This window comes from Hyla sarda, chromosome 2 (assembly GCF_029499605.1).
Source record: "Hyla sarda isolate aHylSar1 chromosome 2, aHylSar1.hap1, whole genome shotgun sequence".
In the NCBI taxonomy this organism is placed as follows: Eukaryota; Metazoa; Chordata; class Amphibia; order Anura; family Hylidae; genus Hyla; species Hyla sarda.
Genome location: NC_079190.1, coordinates 67349951 through 67370413, shown reverse-complemented (window position 1 = coordinate 67370413; position 20463 = coordinate 67349951). Strand labels below are relative to the sequence as shown.

At 44.3% G+C, this 20463-nt stretch overlaps 1 protein-coding gene across 5 annotated transcripts in view; it reads left to right on the top strand.

The window, feature by feature from the left end:
• PROSER1 (proline and serine rich 1) overlaps positions 1–20463 on the top strand; it is a 70360-nt gene that overhangs the window by 17618 nt on the left and 32279 nt on the right. For all 5 annotated transcript variants that reach the window (XM_056561975.1, XM_056561976.1, XM_056561978.1 and 2 more), the window contains 4 exons: positions 15957–16050; positions 17275–17385; positions 19762–19842; positions 20246–20324. In XM_056561975.1, coding sequence (XP_056417950.1) covers positions 15957–16050; positions 17275–17385; positions 19762–19842; positions 20246–20324 — 365 coding nt within the window. The remainder of the gene's footprint in view (positions 1–15956; positions 16051–17274; positions 17386–19761; positions 19843–20245; positions 20325–20463) is intronic.

The following is a 20463-nucleotide window of genomic DNA, read 5'->3' as shown; positions in this document are numbered from 1 at the left end:
TACTACACCACACAGGACAGATCCTCTATACTACACCACACAGGACAGATCCTCTATACTACACCACACAGGACAGATCCTCTATACTACACCACACAGGACAGATCCTCTATACTACACCACACAGGACAGATCCTCTATACTACACCACACAGGACAGATCCTCTATACTACACCACACAGGACAGATCCTCTATACTACACCACACAGGACACATCCTCTATACTACACCACACAGGACAGATCCTCTATACTACACCACACAGGACAGATCCTCTATACTACACCACACAGGACAGATCCTCTATACTACACCACACAGGACAGATCCTCTATACTACACCACACAGGACAGATCCTCTATACTACACCACACAGGACAGATCCTCTATACTACACCACACAGGACAGATAATCTATAAACCACACAGGAGAGATCCTCTATACTACACCACACAGGACAGATCCTCTATACTACACCACACAGGACAGATCCTCTATACTACACCACACAGGACAGATCCTCTATACTACACCACACAGGACAGATCCTCTATACTACACCACACAGGACAGATCCTCTATACTACACCACACAGGACAGATCCTCTATACTACACCACACAGGACAGATCCTCTATACTACACCACACAGGACAGATCCTCTATACTACACCACACAGGACACATCCTCTATACTACACCACACAGGACACATCCTCTATACTACACCACACAGGACAGATCCTCTATACTACACCACACAGGAGAGATCCTCTATACTACACCACACAGGACACATCCTCTATACTACACCACACAGGAGAGATCCTCTATACTACACCACACAGGACAGATCCTCTATACTACACCACACAGGACAGATCCTCTATACTACACCACACAGGACAGATCCTCTATACTACACCACACAGGACAGATCCTCTATACTACACCACACAGGACAGATCCTCTATACTACACCACACAGGACAGATCCTCTATACTACACCACACAGGACACATCCTCTATACTACACCACACAGGACACATCCTCTATACTACACCACACAGGACAGATCCTCTATACTACACCACACAGGACAGATCCTCTATACTACACCACACAGGACAGATCCTCTATACTACACCACACAGGACAGATCCTCTATACTACACCACACAGGAGAGATCCTCTATACTACACCACACAGGACACATCCTCTATACTACACCACACAGGAGAGATCCTCTATACTACACCACACAGGACAGATCCTCTATACTACACCACACAGGACAGATCCTCTATACTACACCACACAGGACAGATCCTCTATACTACACCACACAGGAGAGATCCCTCTATACTACACCACACAGGACACATCCTCTATACTACACCACACAGGACAGATCCTCTATACTACACCACACAGGACAGATCCTCTATACTACACCACACAGGACACATCCTCTATACTACACCACACAGGACAGATCCTCTATACTACACCACACAGGACACATCCTCTATACTACACCACACAGGAGAGATCCTCTATACTACACCACACAGGAGAGATCCTCTATACTACACCACACAGGACACATCCTCTATACTACACCACACAGGAGAGATCCTCTATACTACACCACACAGGACAGATCCTCTATACTACACCACACAGGACAGATCCTCTATACTACACCACACAGGACAGATCCTCTATACTACACCACACAGGACAGATCCTCTATACTACACCACACAGGACAGATCCTCTATACTACACCACACAGGACAGATCCTCTATACTACACCACACAGGACACATCCTCTATACTACACCACACAGGACAGATCCTCTATACTACACCACACAGGACAGATCCTCTATACTACACCACACAGGACAGATCATCTATACTACACCACACAGGACAGATCCTCTATACTACACCACACAGGACAGATCCTCTATACTACACCACACAGGACACATCCTCTATACTACACCACACAGGACACATCCTCTATACTACACCACACAGGAGAGATCCTCTATACTACACCACACAGGACAGATCCTTTATACTACACCACACAGGACAGATCCTCTATACTACACCACACGGGACACATCCTCCATACTACACCACACAGGAGAGATCCTCTATACTACACCACACAGGACACATCCTCTATACTACACCACACAGGACAGATCCTCTATACTACACCACACAGGACACATCCTCTATACTACACCACACAGGACACATCCTCTATACTACACCACACAGGACACATCCTCTATACTACACCACACAGGAGAGATCCTCTATACTACACCACACAGGACAGATCCTTTATACTACACCACACAGGACACATCCTCTATACTACACCACACAGGACAGATCCTCTATACTACACCACACAGGACAGATCCTTTATACTACACCACACAGGACACATCCTCTATACTACACCACACAGGACAGATCCTTTATACTACACCACACAGGACAGATCCTCTATACTACACCACAAAGGACAGATCCTCTATACTACACCACACGGGACACATCCTCCATACTACACCACACAGGAGAGATCCTCTATACTACACCACACAGGAGAGATCCTCTATACTACACCACACAGGACACATCCTCTATACTACACCACACAGGAGAGATCCCTCTATACTACACCACACAGGACACGTCCTCTATACTACACCACACAGGAGAGATCCTCTATACTGCACCACACAGGAGAGATCCTCTATACTACACCACACAGGACACATCCTCTATACTACACCACACAGGACAGATCCTCTATACTACACCACACAGGACAGATCCTCTATACTACACCACACAGGAGAGATCCTCTATACTACACCACACAGGAGAGATCCTCTATACTACACCCCACAGGACAGATCCTCTATACTACACCACACAGGACAGATCCTCTATACTACACCACACAGGAGAGATCCTCTATACTACACCACACAGGAGAGATCCTCTATACTACACCACACAGGACAGATAATCTATAAACCACACAGGAGAGATCCTCTATACTACACCACACAGGAGAGATCCTCTATACTACACCACACAGGAGAGATCCTCTATACTACACCACACAGGACAGATCCTTTATACTACACTACACAGGACACATCCTCTATACTACACCACACAGGACAGATCCTCTATACTACACCACACAGGACAGATCCTTTATACTACACCACACAGGACAGATCCTCTATACTACACCACACGGGAGAGATCCTCTATACTACACCACACGGGACACATCCTCTATACTACACCACACAGGAGAGATCCTCTATACTACACCACACAGGAGAGATCCTCTATACTACACCACACAGGAGAGATCCTCTATACTACACCACACAGGAGAGATCCTCTATACTACACCACACAGGAGAGATCCTCTATACTACACCACACAGGACACATCCTCTATACTACACCACATGGGAGAGATCCTCTATACTACACCACACGGGACACATCCTCTATACTACACCACACAGGAGAGATCCTCTATACTACACCACACAGGAGAGATCCTCTATACTACACCACACAGGAGAGATCCTCTATACTACACCACACAGGAGAGATCCTCTATACTACACCACACAGGAGAGATCCTCTATACTACACCACACAGGAGAGATCCTCTATACTACACCACACAGGAGACATCCTCTATACTACACCACACAGGACAGATCCTCTATACTACACCACACAGGACAGATCCTCTATACTACACCACACAGGACAGATCCTTTATACTACACCACACAGGACACATCCTCTATACTACACCACACAGGACAGATCCTCTATACTACACCACACAGGACAGATCCTTTATACTACACCACACAGGACAGATCCTCTATACTACACCACACGGGAGAGATCCTCTATACTACACCACACGGGACACATCCTCTATACTACACCACACAGGAGAGATCCTCTATACTACACCACACAGGACAGATCCTCTATACTACACCACACAGGACAGATCCTCTATACTACACCACACAGGACACATCCTCTATACTACACCACACAGGACAGATCCTCTATACTACACCACACAGGAGAGATCCTCTATACTACACCACACAGGACACATCCTCTATACTACACCACACAGGACAGATCCTCTATACTACACCACATGGGAGAGATCCTCTATACTACACCACACGGGACACATCCTCTATACTACACCACACAGGAGAGATCCTCTATACTACACCACACAGGAGAGATCCTCTATACTACACCACACAGGAGAGATCCTCTATACTACACCACACAGGAGAGATCCTCTATACTACACCACACAGGACACATCCTCTATACTACACCACACAGGACAGATCCTCTATACTACACCACACAGGAGAGATCCTCTATACTACACCACACAGGACACATCCTCTATACTACACCACACAGGACAGATCCTCTATACTACACCACATGGGAGAGATCCTCTATACTACACCACACGGGACACATCCTCTATACTACACCACACAGGAGAGATCCTCTATACTACACCACACAGGACAGATCCTCTATACTACACCACACAGGACAGATCCTCTATACTACACCACACAGGAGAGACCCTCTATACTACACCACACAGGACACATCCTCTATACTACACCACACAGGAGAGATCCTCTATACTACACCACACAGGAGAGATCCTCTATACTACACCACACAGGAGAGATCCTCTATACTACACCACACAGGAGAGATCCTCTATACTACACCACACAGGAGAGATCCTCTATACTACACCACACAGGAGAGACCCTCTATACTACACCACACAGGAGAGACCCTCTATACTACACCACACAGGAGAGACCCTCTATACTACACCACACAGGACACATCCTCTATACTGCACCACACAGGAGAGATCCTCTATACTGCACCACACAGGACACATCCTCTATACTACACCACACAGGACAGATCCTCTATACTACACCACACAGGAGAGATCCTCTATACTACACCACACAGGACACATTCTCTATACTACACCACACAGGACAGATCCTCTATACTACACCACACAGGACACAACCTCTATACTACACCACACAGGACACATCCTCTATACTACACCACACAGGACACATCCTCTATACTACACCACACAGGACACATCCTCTATACTACACCACACGGGACACATCCTCTATACTACACCACACGGGACACATCCTCTATACTACACCACACGGGACACATCCTCTATACTACACCACACGGGACACATCCTCTATACTACACCACACGGGACACATCCTCTATACTACACCAGACAGGAGAGATCCTCTATACTACACCACACAGGACACATCCTCTATACTACACCACACAGGAGAGATCCTCTATACTACACCACACAGGACAGATCCTCTATACTACACCACACAGGACACATCCTCTATACTACACCACACAGGAGAGATCCTCTATACTACACCACACAGGAGAGATCCTCTATACTACACCACACAGGACACATCCTCTATACTACACCACACAGGACACATCCTCTATACTACACCACACAGGAGAGATCCTCTATACTACACCACACAGGAGAGATCCTCTATACTACACCACACAGGACACATCCTCTATACTACACCACACAGGACAGATCCTCTATACTACACCACATGGGAGAGATCCTCTATACTACACCACACAGGACACATCCTCTATACTACACCACACAGGAGAGATCCTCTATACTACACCACACAGGACAGATCCTCTATACTACACCACACAGGACAGATCCTCTATACTACACCACACAGGACAGATCCTCTATACTACACCACACAGGAGAGATCCTCTATACTACACCACACGGGACAGATCCTCTATACTACACCACACGGGACACATCCTCTATACTACACCACACAGGACAGATCCTCTATACTACACCACACAGGACAGATCCTCTATACTACACCACACAGGAGAGATCCTCTATACTACACCACACAGGACAGATCCTCTATACTACACCACACAGGAGAGATCCTCTATACTACACTACACAGGACACATCCTCTATACTACACCACACAGGAGAGATCCTCTATACTACACCACACAGGAGAGATCCTCTATACTACACCACACAGGAGAGATCCTCTATACTACACCACACAGGAGAGATCCTCTATACTACACCACACAGGACAGATCCTCTATACTACACCACACAGGACAGATCCTCTATACTACACCACACAGGACAGATCCTCTATACTATACCACACAGGAGAGATCCTCTATACTACACCACACAGGAGAGATCCTCTATACTACACTACACAGGACACATCCTCTATACTACACCACACAGGACAGATCCTCTATACTACACCACACAGGACAGATCCTCTATACTACACCACACAGGACAGATCCTCTATACTACACCACACAGGAGAGATCCTCTATACTACACCACACAGGAGAGATCCCTCTATACTACACCACACAGGACACGTCCTCTATACTACACCACACAGGACACATCCTCTATACTACACCACACAGGACAGATCCTCTATACTACACCACACAGGAGAGATCCTCTATACTACACCACACAGGACACGTCCTCTATACTACACCACACAGGAGAGATCCTCTATACTACACCACACAGGAGAGATCCTCTATACTACACCACACAGGACACATCCTCTATACTACACCACACAGGAGAGATCCCTCTATACTACACCACACAGGAGAGATCCTCTATACTACACCACACAGGACAGATCCTCTATACTACACCACACAGGAGAGATCCTCTATACTACACCACACGGGACAGATCCTCTATACTACACCACACGGGACAGATCCTTTATACTACACCACACGGGACAGATCCTCTATACTACACCACACAGGAGAGATCCTCTATACTACACCACACAGGACACATCCTCTATACTACACCACACAGGACACATCCTCTATACTACACCACACAGGACACATCCTCTATACTACACCACACAGGACACATCCTCTATACTACACCACACAGGACACATCCTCTATACTACACCACACAGGAGAGATCCTCTATACTACACCACACAGGACAGATCCTCTATACTACACCACACAGGACAGATCCTCTATACTACACCACACAGGACAGATCCTCTATACTACACCACACAGGACAGATCCTCTATACTACACCACACAGGACAGATCCTCTATACTACACCACACAGGAGAGACCCTCTATACTACACCACACAGGACACATCCTCTATACTACACCACACAGGAGAGATCCTCTATACTACACCACACAGGAGAGATCCTCTATACTACACCACACAGGAGAGATCCTCTATACTACACCACACAGGAGAGATCCTCTATACTACACCACACAGGAGAGATCCTCTATACTACACCACACAGGAGAGACCCTCTATACTACACCACACAGGAGAGACCCTCTATACTACACCACACAGGAGAGACCCTCTATACTACACCACACAGGACACATCCTCTATACTGCACCACACAGGAGAGATCCTCTATACTGCACCACACAGGACACATCCTCTATACTACACCACACAGGACAGATCCTCTATACTACACCACACAGGAGAGATCCTCTATACTACACCACACAGGACACATTCTCTATACTACACCACACAGGACAGATCCTCTATACTACACCACACAGGACACAACCTCTATACTACACCACACAGGACACATCCTCTATACTACACCACACAGGACACATCCTCTATACTACACCACACAGGACACATCCTCTATACTACACCACACGGGACACATCCTCTATACTACACCACACGGGACACATCCTCTATACTACACCACACGGGACACATCCTCTATACTACACCACACGGGACACATCCTCTATACTACACCACACGGGACACATCCTCTATACTACACCAGACAGGAGAGATCCTCTATACTACACCACACAGGACACATCCTCTATACTACACCACACAGGAGAGATCCTCTATACTACACCACACAGGACAGATCCTCTATACTACACCACACAGGACACATCCTCTATACTACACCACACAGGAGAGATCCTCTATACTACACCACACAGGACAGATCCTCTATACTACACCACACAGGACACATCCTCTATACTACACCACACAGGACAGATCCTCTATACTACACCACACAGGACAGATCCTCTATACTACACCACACAGGAGAGATCCCTCTATACTACACCACACAGGACACATCCTCTATACTACACCACACAGGACAGATCCTCTATACTACACCACACAGGACAGATCCTCTATACTACACCACACAGGACACATCCTCTATACTACACCACACAGGACAGATCCTCTATACTACACCACACAGGACACATCCTCTATACTACACCACACAGGACAGATCCTCTATACTACACCACACAGGAGAGATCCTCTATACTACACCACACAGGACAGATCCTCTATACTACACCACACAGGACACATCCTCTATACTACACCACACAGGAGAGATCCTCTATACTACACCACACAGGAGAGATCCTCTATACTACACCACACAGGACACATCCTCTATACTACACCAGACAGGAGAGATCCTCTATACTACACCACACAGGACAGATCCTCTATACTACACCACACAGGAGAGATTCTCTATACTACACCACACAGGACAGATCCTCTATACTACACCACACAGGAGAGATTCTCTATACTACACCACACAGGACACATCCTCTATACTACACCACACAGGACACATCCTCTATACTACACCACACAGGACACATCCTCTATACTACACCACACAGGACACATCCTCTATACTACACCACACAGTACACATCCTCTATACTACACCACACAGGAGAGATCCTCTATACTACACCACACAGGAGAGATCCTCTATACTACACCACACAGGAGAGATCCCCTATACTACACCACACAGGAGAGATCCTCTATACTACACCACACAGGACAGATCCTCTATACTGCACCACACAGGAGAGATCCTCTATACTGCACCACACAGGAGAGATCCTCTATACTACACCACACAGGACAGATCCTCTATACTACACCACACAGGACAGATCCTCTATACTACACCACACAGGACAGATCCTCTATACTACACCACACAGGACACATCCTCTATACTACACCACACAGGAGAGATCCTCTATACTACACCACACAGGACACATCCTCTATACTACACCACACAGGAGAGATTCTCTATACTACACCACACAGGACACATCCTCTATACTACACCACACAGGACAGATCCTCTATACTACACCACACAGGACACATCCTCTATACTACACCACACAGGAGAGATCCTCTATACTACACCACACAGGACACATCCTCTATACTACACCACACAGGAGAGATTCTCTATACTACACCACACAGGACACATCCTCTATACTACACCACACAGGACAGATCATCTATACTACACCACACAGGACAGATCCTCTATACTACACCACACAGGAGAGATCCTCTATACTACACCACACAGGACAGATCCTCTATACTACACCACACAGGACAGATCCTCTATACTACACCACACAGGACAGATCCTCTATACTACACCACACAGGACACATCCTCTATACTACACCACACAGGAGAGATCCTCTATACTACACCACACAGGACACATCCTCTATACTACACCACACAGGAGAGATTCTCTATACTACACCACACAGGACACATCCTCTATACTACACCACACAGGACAGATCATCTATACTACACCACACAGGACAGATCCTCTATACTACACCACACAGGAGAGATCCTCTATACTACACCACACAGGACAGATCCTCTATACTACACCACACAGGACAGATCCTCTATACTACACCACACAGGACACATTCTCTATACTACTCTACAGGTCTAGGTGTGGCAGATGTAGGACCTGCAACATTGATTTACCCCTAGTATATACCATCAGTGTTCTTTTGCCATGTTGGTCTGATATCCCATCCAGTATAGTATTTGACCACTGCCTCGGTGATCTTTTTATTATTCACACTTGAATTAACTCATCCATATAATACTCTTGGCGATAGTAATGACGGATGAGGGACAAACCCTGTCACCAAAGGGATTATTATAAGAATAATCTGAACATTCCTGCATCTTTAAAAGTCAGATGACTATTATCAAAGGGACAGCGACAACAAACAGAGGCCACTAGGTGTTCTGTTGTTTTCACACTTGGTCCATAGAGATCGCTGTATGTGCTCCCGTATGACTATCAGCCTCTGATGTAACGATAACCACAAGCAGAGAAGTCATTATTACTACACATTCCAGCTTTCTGCGATGCACATCTTTAGATTATTTTGTGCATACCACTTTCTATACAATCTTATACAATTTTATAAATCATATAAACACACACATTCTTTATCGAAAATCACACATAAAGACAGACCATGAATAAAATCACATAAAACCACAGAACAAACACAGCAAGAAAAATCCCCATAGGTAAGTGGCAAAGGAAATATATCTAGTAAAACCTCAATAAAAATGTCAAGGGATATCTGTAAAGTGCAAAAATCTCCGCAATATTAAAGGTGCTATAGTGCTAAGGTAAACCTAACAACACAATGTAATTGTCGTACCACCTGATATATTGCACTTACCCTATAAACTCCCAAATGGGAATGCATCCAAACTATACATGCATATGTGGTTGTATAAGGCTGGGTTCACACTACGTTTTTGCCATACTGTTTTCAATCCGTTTTTCTAAAGAAAACAGTATGGAAAAAAAACGGATGGAACAGTATGGAAAAAAGTAAACCGTATGCGGTTTTAAACAGTATACTGTTTTTAAAAGTGCATACAGTTCCGTCAGTTTTTATTTTAAAAAAACCCATACGTTTTAGAAAATTTTGTCCATTTTTAATGGGAGGGGTCTTGGGTGGGGACTTTAGGATTCAAATGCGCATGTGCAAAGTAAAAACGTATACGTTTTTCCCGTATGGAACCGTATACATGTGCGTTTCCCATTGACGTCCATGTTAAAAAAAAACGTATGCGGTTGCAGTACGGTTTTTAAACCGGAGACAAAATTGTGGTCAACCACGGTTTTGACTCCGGTTTAAAAAACGTACTGCAACCGCATACGTTTTTTTTAAACATGGACGTCAATTGGAAACGCACATGTATACGGTTCCATACGGGAAAAACGCATACGTTTTTACTTTGCACATGCGCATTTGCATCCTAAAGTCCCCACCCAAGACCCCTCCCATTAAAAATGGACAAAATTTTCAAAAACGTATGGGTTTTTTTAAAATAAAAACTGACGGAACTGTATGCACTTTTAAAAACAGTATACTGTTTAAAAACGCATACGGTTTACTTTTTTCCATACTGTTCCATCCGTTTTTTTGCCATACGGTTTTCTTTAGAAAAACGGATTGAAAACAGTATGGCAAAAACGTAGTGTGAACCCAGCCTAACACTAGAAATAAAAGGATCCCACCCCATATTGAAGCATAAAAAAGTCCCTCCAGAGTTGCACACCAATACCTGTGGGTCATACAGAATGTACACAGGGCAAAATTTTCCTTTCCCCATCCAAGAGTATTTTGCCACTTAACTGTGGGGATTTTTCTTGCTGTGTTTGTTCTGTGCTTTTATGTGATTTTATTCATCGTCGGTCTTCATGGGTGATTTTCAATAAAGAATATGTGTGTTTACGTGATTTTAGTCTACCATGTTTCTGTAGGAGTGTGTATTTATGTAGGTAGCATAGAGCTATTTTTGGCGTTGGCTTTGTAGGATTAAAACACTTTCTATACAATATACGTTGGTCTGCAAGGAAAAGTAACCTTTATATTTCCATGTTCATTACTGCGGTTATTCCCTGGAAATCCCAGCTCTATTTAGGATTAATTAAAAAAAAAACGAATAATTTAGTATGGATCAGTGTTTTCCAAGGATGATGCCTCCACCTGTTGCAAAACTACAACTCCCAGCATGCCCGGACAGCCAAAGGCTGTCCGGGCATGCTGGGAGTTGTAGTTCTACAACAGCTGGAGGCACCCTGGTTGGAAAGCACTGGTATAGATGGTGACTTAGATGTGTTAAGTGTTTTGTAAAGTATCTTAACTGGTTGACCCTTTTGACATATCTACTGTAAGTGTTTTTTGGAATACCTTTATAGATTATTTGACACAGCCCTGACCTCAGTATCTGAGGAGAGGGATTTAGGAGTAATTATTTCAGAAGACTTAAAGGTAGGAAGACAATGTAATAGAGCAGCAGGAAACGCTAGCAGAATGCTTGGATGTATAGGGAGAGGTATAAGCAGTAGAAAGAGAGAAGTGCTCATGCCGCTGTACAGAACACTGGTGAGACCTCACTTGGAGTATTGTGCGCAGTGCTGGAGGCCGTATCTCCAGAAGGATATAGATACTCTAGAGAGAGTTCAAAGAAGATACTAAACTAGTACATGGATTGCAGGATAAAACTTACCAGGAAAGGTTAAAGGACCTTAACATGTATAGCTTGGAAGAAAGAAGAGACAGAGGGGATATGATAGAGACTTTTAAATACATAAAGGGAATCAACAGGATAAAGGAGGAGAGCATATTTAAAAGAAGAAAAACTACAACAAGAGGACATAGTTTTAAATTAGAGGGGAAAGGTTTATGCAGTAATATCAGGAAGTATTACTTTACTGAGAGAGTAGTGGATGCATGGAATAGCCTTCCTGCAGAAGTGGTCGCTGCAAATACAGTGAAGGAGTTTAAACATGCATGGGATAAGCATAAGGCTATCCTTCATATCAGATAGAGATAGGTATAAGGCTATCCTTCATATCAGATAGAGATAGGTATAAGGATATCCTTCATATAAGATAGAGATAGGTATAAGGCTATCCTTCATATAAGATAGAGATAGGTATAAGGATATCCTTCATATAAGATAGAGACAGGTATAAGGCTATCCTTCATATAAGATAGAGATAGGTATAAGGCTATCCTTCATATCAGATAGAGATAGGTATAAGGATATCCTTCATATAAGATAGAGATAGGTATAAGGCTATCCTTCATATAAGATAGAGATAGGTATAAGGCTATCCATATAAGATAGAGATAGGCATAAGGCTATCCCTCATATCAGATAGAGATAGGTATAAGGATATCCTTCATAAGATAGGGCCAGGGACTATTGATAGGATTCAGATTATTGGGCAGACTAGATGGGCCAAATGGTTCTTATCTGCCGACACATTCTATGTTTCTATGTTTCTACCTGACAAGGTTTTGAGGGTTTTCGTCAAATCCTGGTTGGAAAAACACACAACCTAAGTAGTTCTACCTGATTTTCTTTCGGCTACCAAGCTTGGCTCTCACATCTTTTAGTTTCCTTGTATAGTATCACACACCACATAAAAATATATGAACATCCAAATTTCTTTAAAAGGGAACGTCCCATGATATCTATCTGTGTGTGTGTGTGTGTGTGTGTGTATATATATATATATATATATATATATATATATTACTGTATTTATCGGCATATAACACGCACTTTTTAGGCAAAATTTTTTAGCCCAAAGTCTACCTGCGTGTTATACGCTGATAAGCCGCTGCAATTCAATGATTTAAAGTGGGCACTTTAAATCAATGAACTGCAGCGGCTTTGCAGGTCGAGAGACCGCCACCGCTGCCGGCTTCTCTGCCCCTGCCTGTCCTGGGGTCTAGAGCCCTGCTGCCGCCGCTTCTCCCCCCCTTCTATCGGCGCCGCTGCCCCTTCTCTCCCCCTGGCTATCGGTGCCACTGCCCCATTGCCGGCGCCGATAGCCAGGGGGAGAGAAGCGGCGCTGGCAATGGGGCAGCAGCGCCGATAGCCAGGGGGAGAGAAGGGGCAGCGGCACCCATTGCCGGCGCCACTGCCCCGTTGCCTCCCCCATCCCCAGTTGTATAATAATACCTATTGCCGGGGTCGGGTCTGCGCTGCTTCTGGCCTCCGGTGTGCGTCTCCTGCGTCATTGTATGCGCTGTGCGACGCAATGACGAGTGACGTCATTGCGTCTCGCAGCGCATAGCAATGGAAAGGCAGGGGGAGAGAAGCGGGCAGCGACGGCCTCTCGCCCTCTGCCTTTCCTGGGGGCTTCTGCGGGGTCAGAAACAGCGTATCGGGGTATACACATGCGCGCACACACACGCACCTTTTTTTACCCAAATATCCTTGGTAAAATGAGGGTGCGTGTTATAGGCCGGTGCGTGTTATACCCCGATAAATACGGTATATAATTTATTTACAAAATACATGGCTGTGTGCTTGGTTTCTTCTTTTAATACGGAATGTTATAGCCCACAAAACTTGATAATCCGGCACTTGCTCATAGCAGAAAATGTTAGTATCATGTGGACTTAAAAGATCAAGAACAGTAGACAGTGTATATCAGTCCTAACTGGCTCTGAAAGTTCTAGTAGGGCATTTTGTATAAAAGCAGTAATTTTGGCTTTCTTCCTGACTTCTCTACATGCACAAGTGATAAGTGATCATGTGAGATTTCTGGGCTCCTGTGACTTCTTCTCTAGAGACAGTATCGGTTTCTCCTGACGTCATCTCTCTGCCGCTGTGGGATCTCTGCTTATTCAGATTATTTTACATTCATTCCGGAATCCTGTGGTGTTTTACACTTCATATACAGTAGACACAACACTAGAGATGAGCGAACTTACAGTAAATTCGATTCGTCACGAACTTCTCGGCTCGGCAGTTGATGACTTTTCCTGCATAAATTAGTTCAGCTTTCAGGTGCTTCGGTGGGCTGGAAAAGGTGGATACAGTCCTAGGAAAGAGTCTCCTAGGACTGTATCCACCTTTTCCAGCCCACGGGAGCACCTGAAAGCTGAACTAATTTATGCAGGAAAAGCCATCAACTGCCGAGCCGAGAAGTTCGTGACGAATTGAGTTTACTGTAAGTTCGCTCATCTCTACACAACACTGATACAGGCAATACCGCATGTGGTTTAGAAGGTAACTAAGAGGCCTGGAATACTGTATTTCCTTAGGTGAGCATTACTTACAACAGTGTTTCCCAACCAGGGTGCCTACGGCTGTTGCAAAACTACAACTCCCAGTATGCCCGGACAGCCTTTGGCTGTCCGGGCATGCTGGGAGTTGTAGTTTTTCAACAGCTGTAGGCACCCTGGTTGGGAAAAACTAATACAAAGAGGCAGATTACACCCTTTTTCTACTGTAAAGTGATTAATAAACATGCAAATAATACAGCAACCAAAGACCACCGACGGACTGCAAAGAGTCAGCACAGTGGCTTGTGTATGGAGAGTGTTACCTGATCATTAGCTCTCCAGGTGTAGCAAAACTACAACTCCCAGCATGTCCTGACAGCCTTCAGCTATCAGGGTATGCTGGAGATTGTAGTTTTTTTTTTTTTAACTGGAGGAGGTTGGGGAATACAATATATACACATATATATAATATTCCAGAAGAGCAGAACTACTACTTTTCAGCTTGAAAATGGCGGCGAGAAGCTGCTGAAACGTAGCGTATTTGTAACACTGGATATGGAATAAAATCACTGTTTACTTTTGAAATAATTGTTTTGGTGTGCTGTGGAATCATTGGATATACATATATATATATATATATATATATATATATATATATATATTATACTTTTTTTTTTTCTTTGCAGGAATATTCAAGATGCATCAAATTATAAGCCAATTGAAGAACTGTTTAAAATAAACTTATCCGAAAAGAAACGCTGCAGACGAATCCTGGAACAGGTATGTGTGACACAGGGCTCCAGGCAAAAATAAAATAAAAAAATGAAATCACTTTAGCACATTTGACTTCTGAGCCTTAAAAATAGGAGCTAAATACCTTTTTGGTTGCAAAATAAAATCCAAAATTATTACATGTAAAGAGAGCGCTTACTGTGAACTGACCACAGAGTTTACATTCTAGCTTCTGGCAGCCACCAGTAGAGGGAGCTCTGCAGCTTAAGATGTACGTTATACAATGTAATTAAAGAGATTCACTGTATAACTTGGGAATGGGGGAAAACTGCTAGAATACTGTGCACAGCCATTATGTGACAGTGTCCATGTTGGGGACCTGTTCTAAGGATAGGCTATAGATTTTAAATAACTGGATTACCCTTTTAGCCCCGTCCCAACATTTGACATACATGCATGTATAGAGATCGGAAAGCCTTGTAAAAAATACTGAAACATTGGAGAATGGAGGGTGGAATAGGTTATTTTGCAATCATGAAAGACATCTCATAATCCTTTGTAAATTCTCCAGTCTCACCTCACAAGCAAATCCTGGAATACAATGCATTTTTGTCTCTAGGGCAGTGGTTCTCAACCTTTTTTACCCCCAAAGGGTGAAAGTATGTCCGTGGGTGCCCCCGAGGACAAAATAAGTCATAAAAGTATGGTGTGCTTACCTTTCTAATGCAATACTTAATCCCCTTGTGCCAATATATGATTTACATACAATAACACCCTCCCATACTGCGGTGTTACGACTCCCGTTCGGCGGGAGTCGAAGGGCCACACTGACGGGTGATGTCCTTCTGCGCTGTGCCGGCACCTCCGCGCAAGGTCAGGGACGTCACACGTCAGGCCAGGCAGCCACTGCAGCTCAAGTGGTCGTAGCTCCGGCCGCGGTACAATATAGTGAGCTGCCGTGGCGTCTGCGGCGTCCAATCCTCGCTCTGCGCTGATGAATACTGGCCAATGCACGGCCAGTATTTGTCAGTGAATTGTTGTGCCCCCGCATAACCATTGGCATACCCCTAGGGATACGCGTACCCCTGGTTGAGAACCCCTGCTCTAGGGGGTGCTGTAGGGAAAAAGGGTTGTCTGGGAATGCTGGGAGTTGTAGTTTTGGAACAGCTTGGTGGCCACACTAGGAAACACTGATTAATGGGTGTCTCATGCAATATGTGAACATCAGATTTTCCACCTTTTCTCTTAACTAGTTCTGCTTTTTTCATTTAGGCTACAAAGAGAGGCTGCAAAGCCCCCAATGCTATGATTTCTTCATGCGGGATGATCCCTGGAAATCCCTACCCTAAGGGGAGACCAAGTCGCAGTCATGGAATATTTCCTGTAAGTATACTATGACTACATATTTCTGTGGAACTGTCCCTGAAATTCCAACTATAGCAACAACTCTTTATTTCTAAGGCCTTGTTCACGAACCGTTAAAAAAAATAATGTATTCTATTTACGTCCTTTTCTACTGCCATAGCAACCGAAAAAGTATTGGAAATACAAAATACGATACTAATTACAAAGCGGGAGATTTATCAAAACCTGTTCAGAGGAAAAGTTGCTGAGTTGCCCATAGCAACCAATCAGATGCCTTTTCAAAAATGAAAGAAGCGATCTGATTGGTTGCTATGGGCAACTCGGCAACTTTTTCTCTGAACTGGTTTTGATAAATCTCCCCCAGTGTTTTCTTTTTTTTTTTGTTTGTTTGGTTTGGTTTGGTTTGAGAACATGGCCTTATAGGTTGCCAATATTCAGCTCAAAGCCATCAAGTGATACAGAAGATGTTAAAGTGGTATTCCAGGATAAAGAACAACTCAACTTCAGCAGCTCATAAGTACTGAAAGGATTAAGATTTTTTAAATAGAAGTAATTTACAAATCTGTTAACTTTCTGGCACCAGTTAAGATATATATATATATATATATATATCTCATATTTTTCCTGGATAACCCCTTTAAGTTTGTTCCCTATAACAACAAAGAAAGTTATTTCAGGTCAGAATTGCTAATGAAAGCCCTTTATGCCCTGCGGCTGGAGGAATTTCTAAGTGACACCATGTTGCCATATCCACTTCACATTACTGCATTTCCCACTAATGTAGCCACATGGTCTAACACAACATTTAAAGGGTAGCTCCCACATCACTTTTTTTTTTTTTTTTTTGTCCCTGCCTATTACCCATCTATCCCTAACCCCCTCCCTGCCTTTAATTTTTTTTTTTTTTTTACATATTAAAAATGCTTTTTTGTCTGCCTGGCAGTGTGCTCACTACCAGGCAGACTTCCCCAGCAGGCACCACGTCACTGATGCCTGCTGGGGCCGAAACTTCCGCCCTTAGTTCACCTATACAGGGTGCCTCCAGCTGTTTCCCCACTGCAACTCCCAGCTTGTCCTGACATCTATTTGCTGTCAGGGCATGCTGGGAGTTGTAGTGGGGAAACAACTGGAGGCATACTGCATAGGTGAACACCGGAGCACATACCGCTCCCCGCCGTGCAGCCCGCAACTCTGTAGTACTCTACTTAAGCACTACAACATATCAATTTTTTGTTTTCATGACAGTGCCCATTTAATTTTCTACAATTTGTTTCCAAGTTATAAACCACCTTTCCCATTTCACACCTTTGTGGTATACCACATCATGCTTTTAGTGTAGTGTTTAAGATTTACAGCCAGAAGACAACGGGGGAGATTTATCAAATCCTGTCCAGAGGAAAAGCTGCTGAGTTGCCCATAGCAACCAATCACATCGCTTCTTTCATTTTTTAAGGGCTTTTAAAAAATGAAGCAATCTGATTGCTATGGGCAACTGGTCAATTTTTCCTCTGGACAGGTTGTGATAAATCTCCCCCATTATGGCATAAGTCACATGAAGGGAGATTCATCAAAACCTGTGCAGTGGAAAAGTCAACCAGTTGCCCGTAGCAACCAATCAGATCGCTTCTTTCATTTTTGAAAAGGCCTCTGAAAAATAAAAGAAGCCATCTGATTGGTCGCTATGGGCAACAGGTCAACTTTTCCTCAGCACAGGTCTTAATGCAGTGTTTCCCAAGCAGGGTGCCTCCAGCTGTGGCTAAACTACAACTTCCAGCATGCCCGGACAGCCAAAGGCTGTCCGGGCATGCTGGGAGTTGTAGTTTTGCCACAGCTGGAGGAACCCTGCTTGGGAAACACTGCATTAATGAATATCCCCTGTGGTCTCTAGGGAGCATGCCTATGCTGTGGTGGGTGGATAGCATAGTGGGTGGGATTCACTAAAATAATCCTATCCACCCATCCACTGCAGCATAACACCCCCTGGAGACCATGTGGTACGCATTTTAATATAAAAAATACTGATATTTACTATATACCTTTTACACAACGACAAACAGCTGGGTACAATTTCCAGATTGCATTTACCACAGGGCGATCCAGTATTTGTGGACCAGCACAATTGTACGCCAAAACAGGATAGTCATGCCACGTCCATTATCCGTGCTAGTGTCTATGAACATCACCGCTCCGTGTACAGGGACATTAGGGCGCCATAGTGGAGATCACCAGCCAGCCACGCCTCACTCCCCCCTTTCTTGTGATCAGACACTCATCTTCTAGCCTTTGGTTAGGGGATAAGTGTTCAAATGCTGGAGTACCCTTTGGTCATCATTGCCAACAAAATTTGAAACAAAAACTTAATGATTAATGTTTAAAACATTATTTTTTTTTAAGGGAACCCCAATAAAGAAAGAAGGAGAAGAGACGAATGAGGGCAAGGGCATTGCTGCCAGAATTCTTGGGCCATGTAAGCCGGTATGTATTAGGACACGTTCCTTTTCGATCTGTGTTAGGGTTCATTCACACCACGTTTTGCATACCACCTCTATACGGAGACCGGATCCGGCTTAGGGGAGTGAAAACTGGGTGCTCCCGGACCCCTTCTCCTTGACAGCCTACCATGGTTTTCAGTCCGGTCGGAAAACCGGATAGGGGCAAAAATGAGCCGACCAGAATCACTGTTTGACTCCGGTCGGCTCATTCAAATGAATGAGAAGGGGGCTGGGATACGAGAGCGCCCGGTTTTCACTTCCCCAGCCGGATCCGGTCCTCGTATAGCTAAAACATGGTGTGAACCCACCCTTACAGATAACTATATTTTTCAAGTCTTATGCCACAAACTTTTTTTGATGTTGTTGTTTTTTTTCTTTCCCCACAGCCACCCTCTACATATAATCCTCACAGACCAGTACCATACCCAATTCCACCGTGTCGTCCTCACCCAACTATCGCACCAAGTAAGAGAAGGACAGCTGTTTTCTATAGTTCTGTATAAAATTCAGACCGGAGTGCTAAAAATGAATCTGGGTGCAATGACTATTACTCTGCTGGCAGTAATACTGTGTCTACAGCATTCACCTCTATTGATCTGTTAAT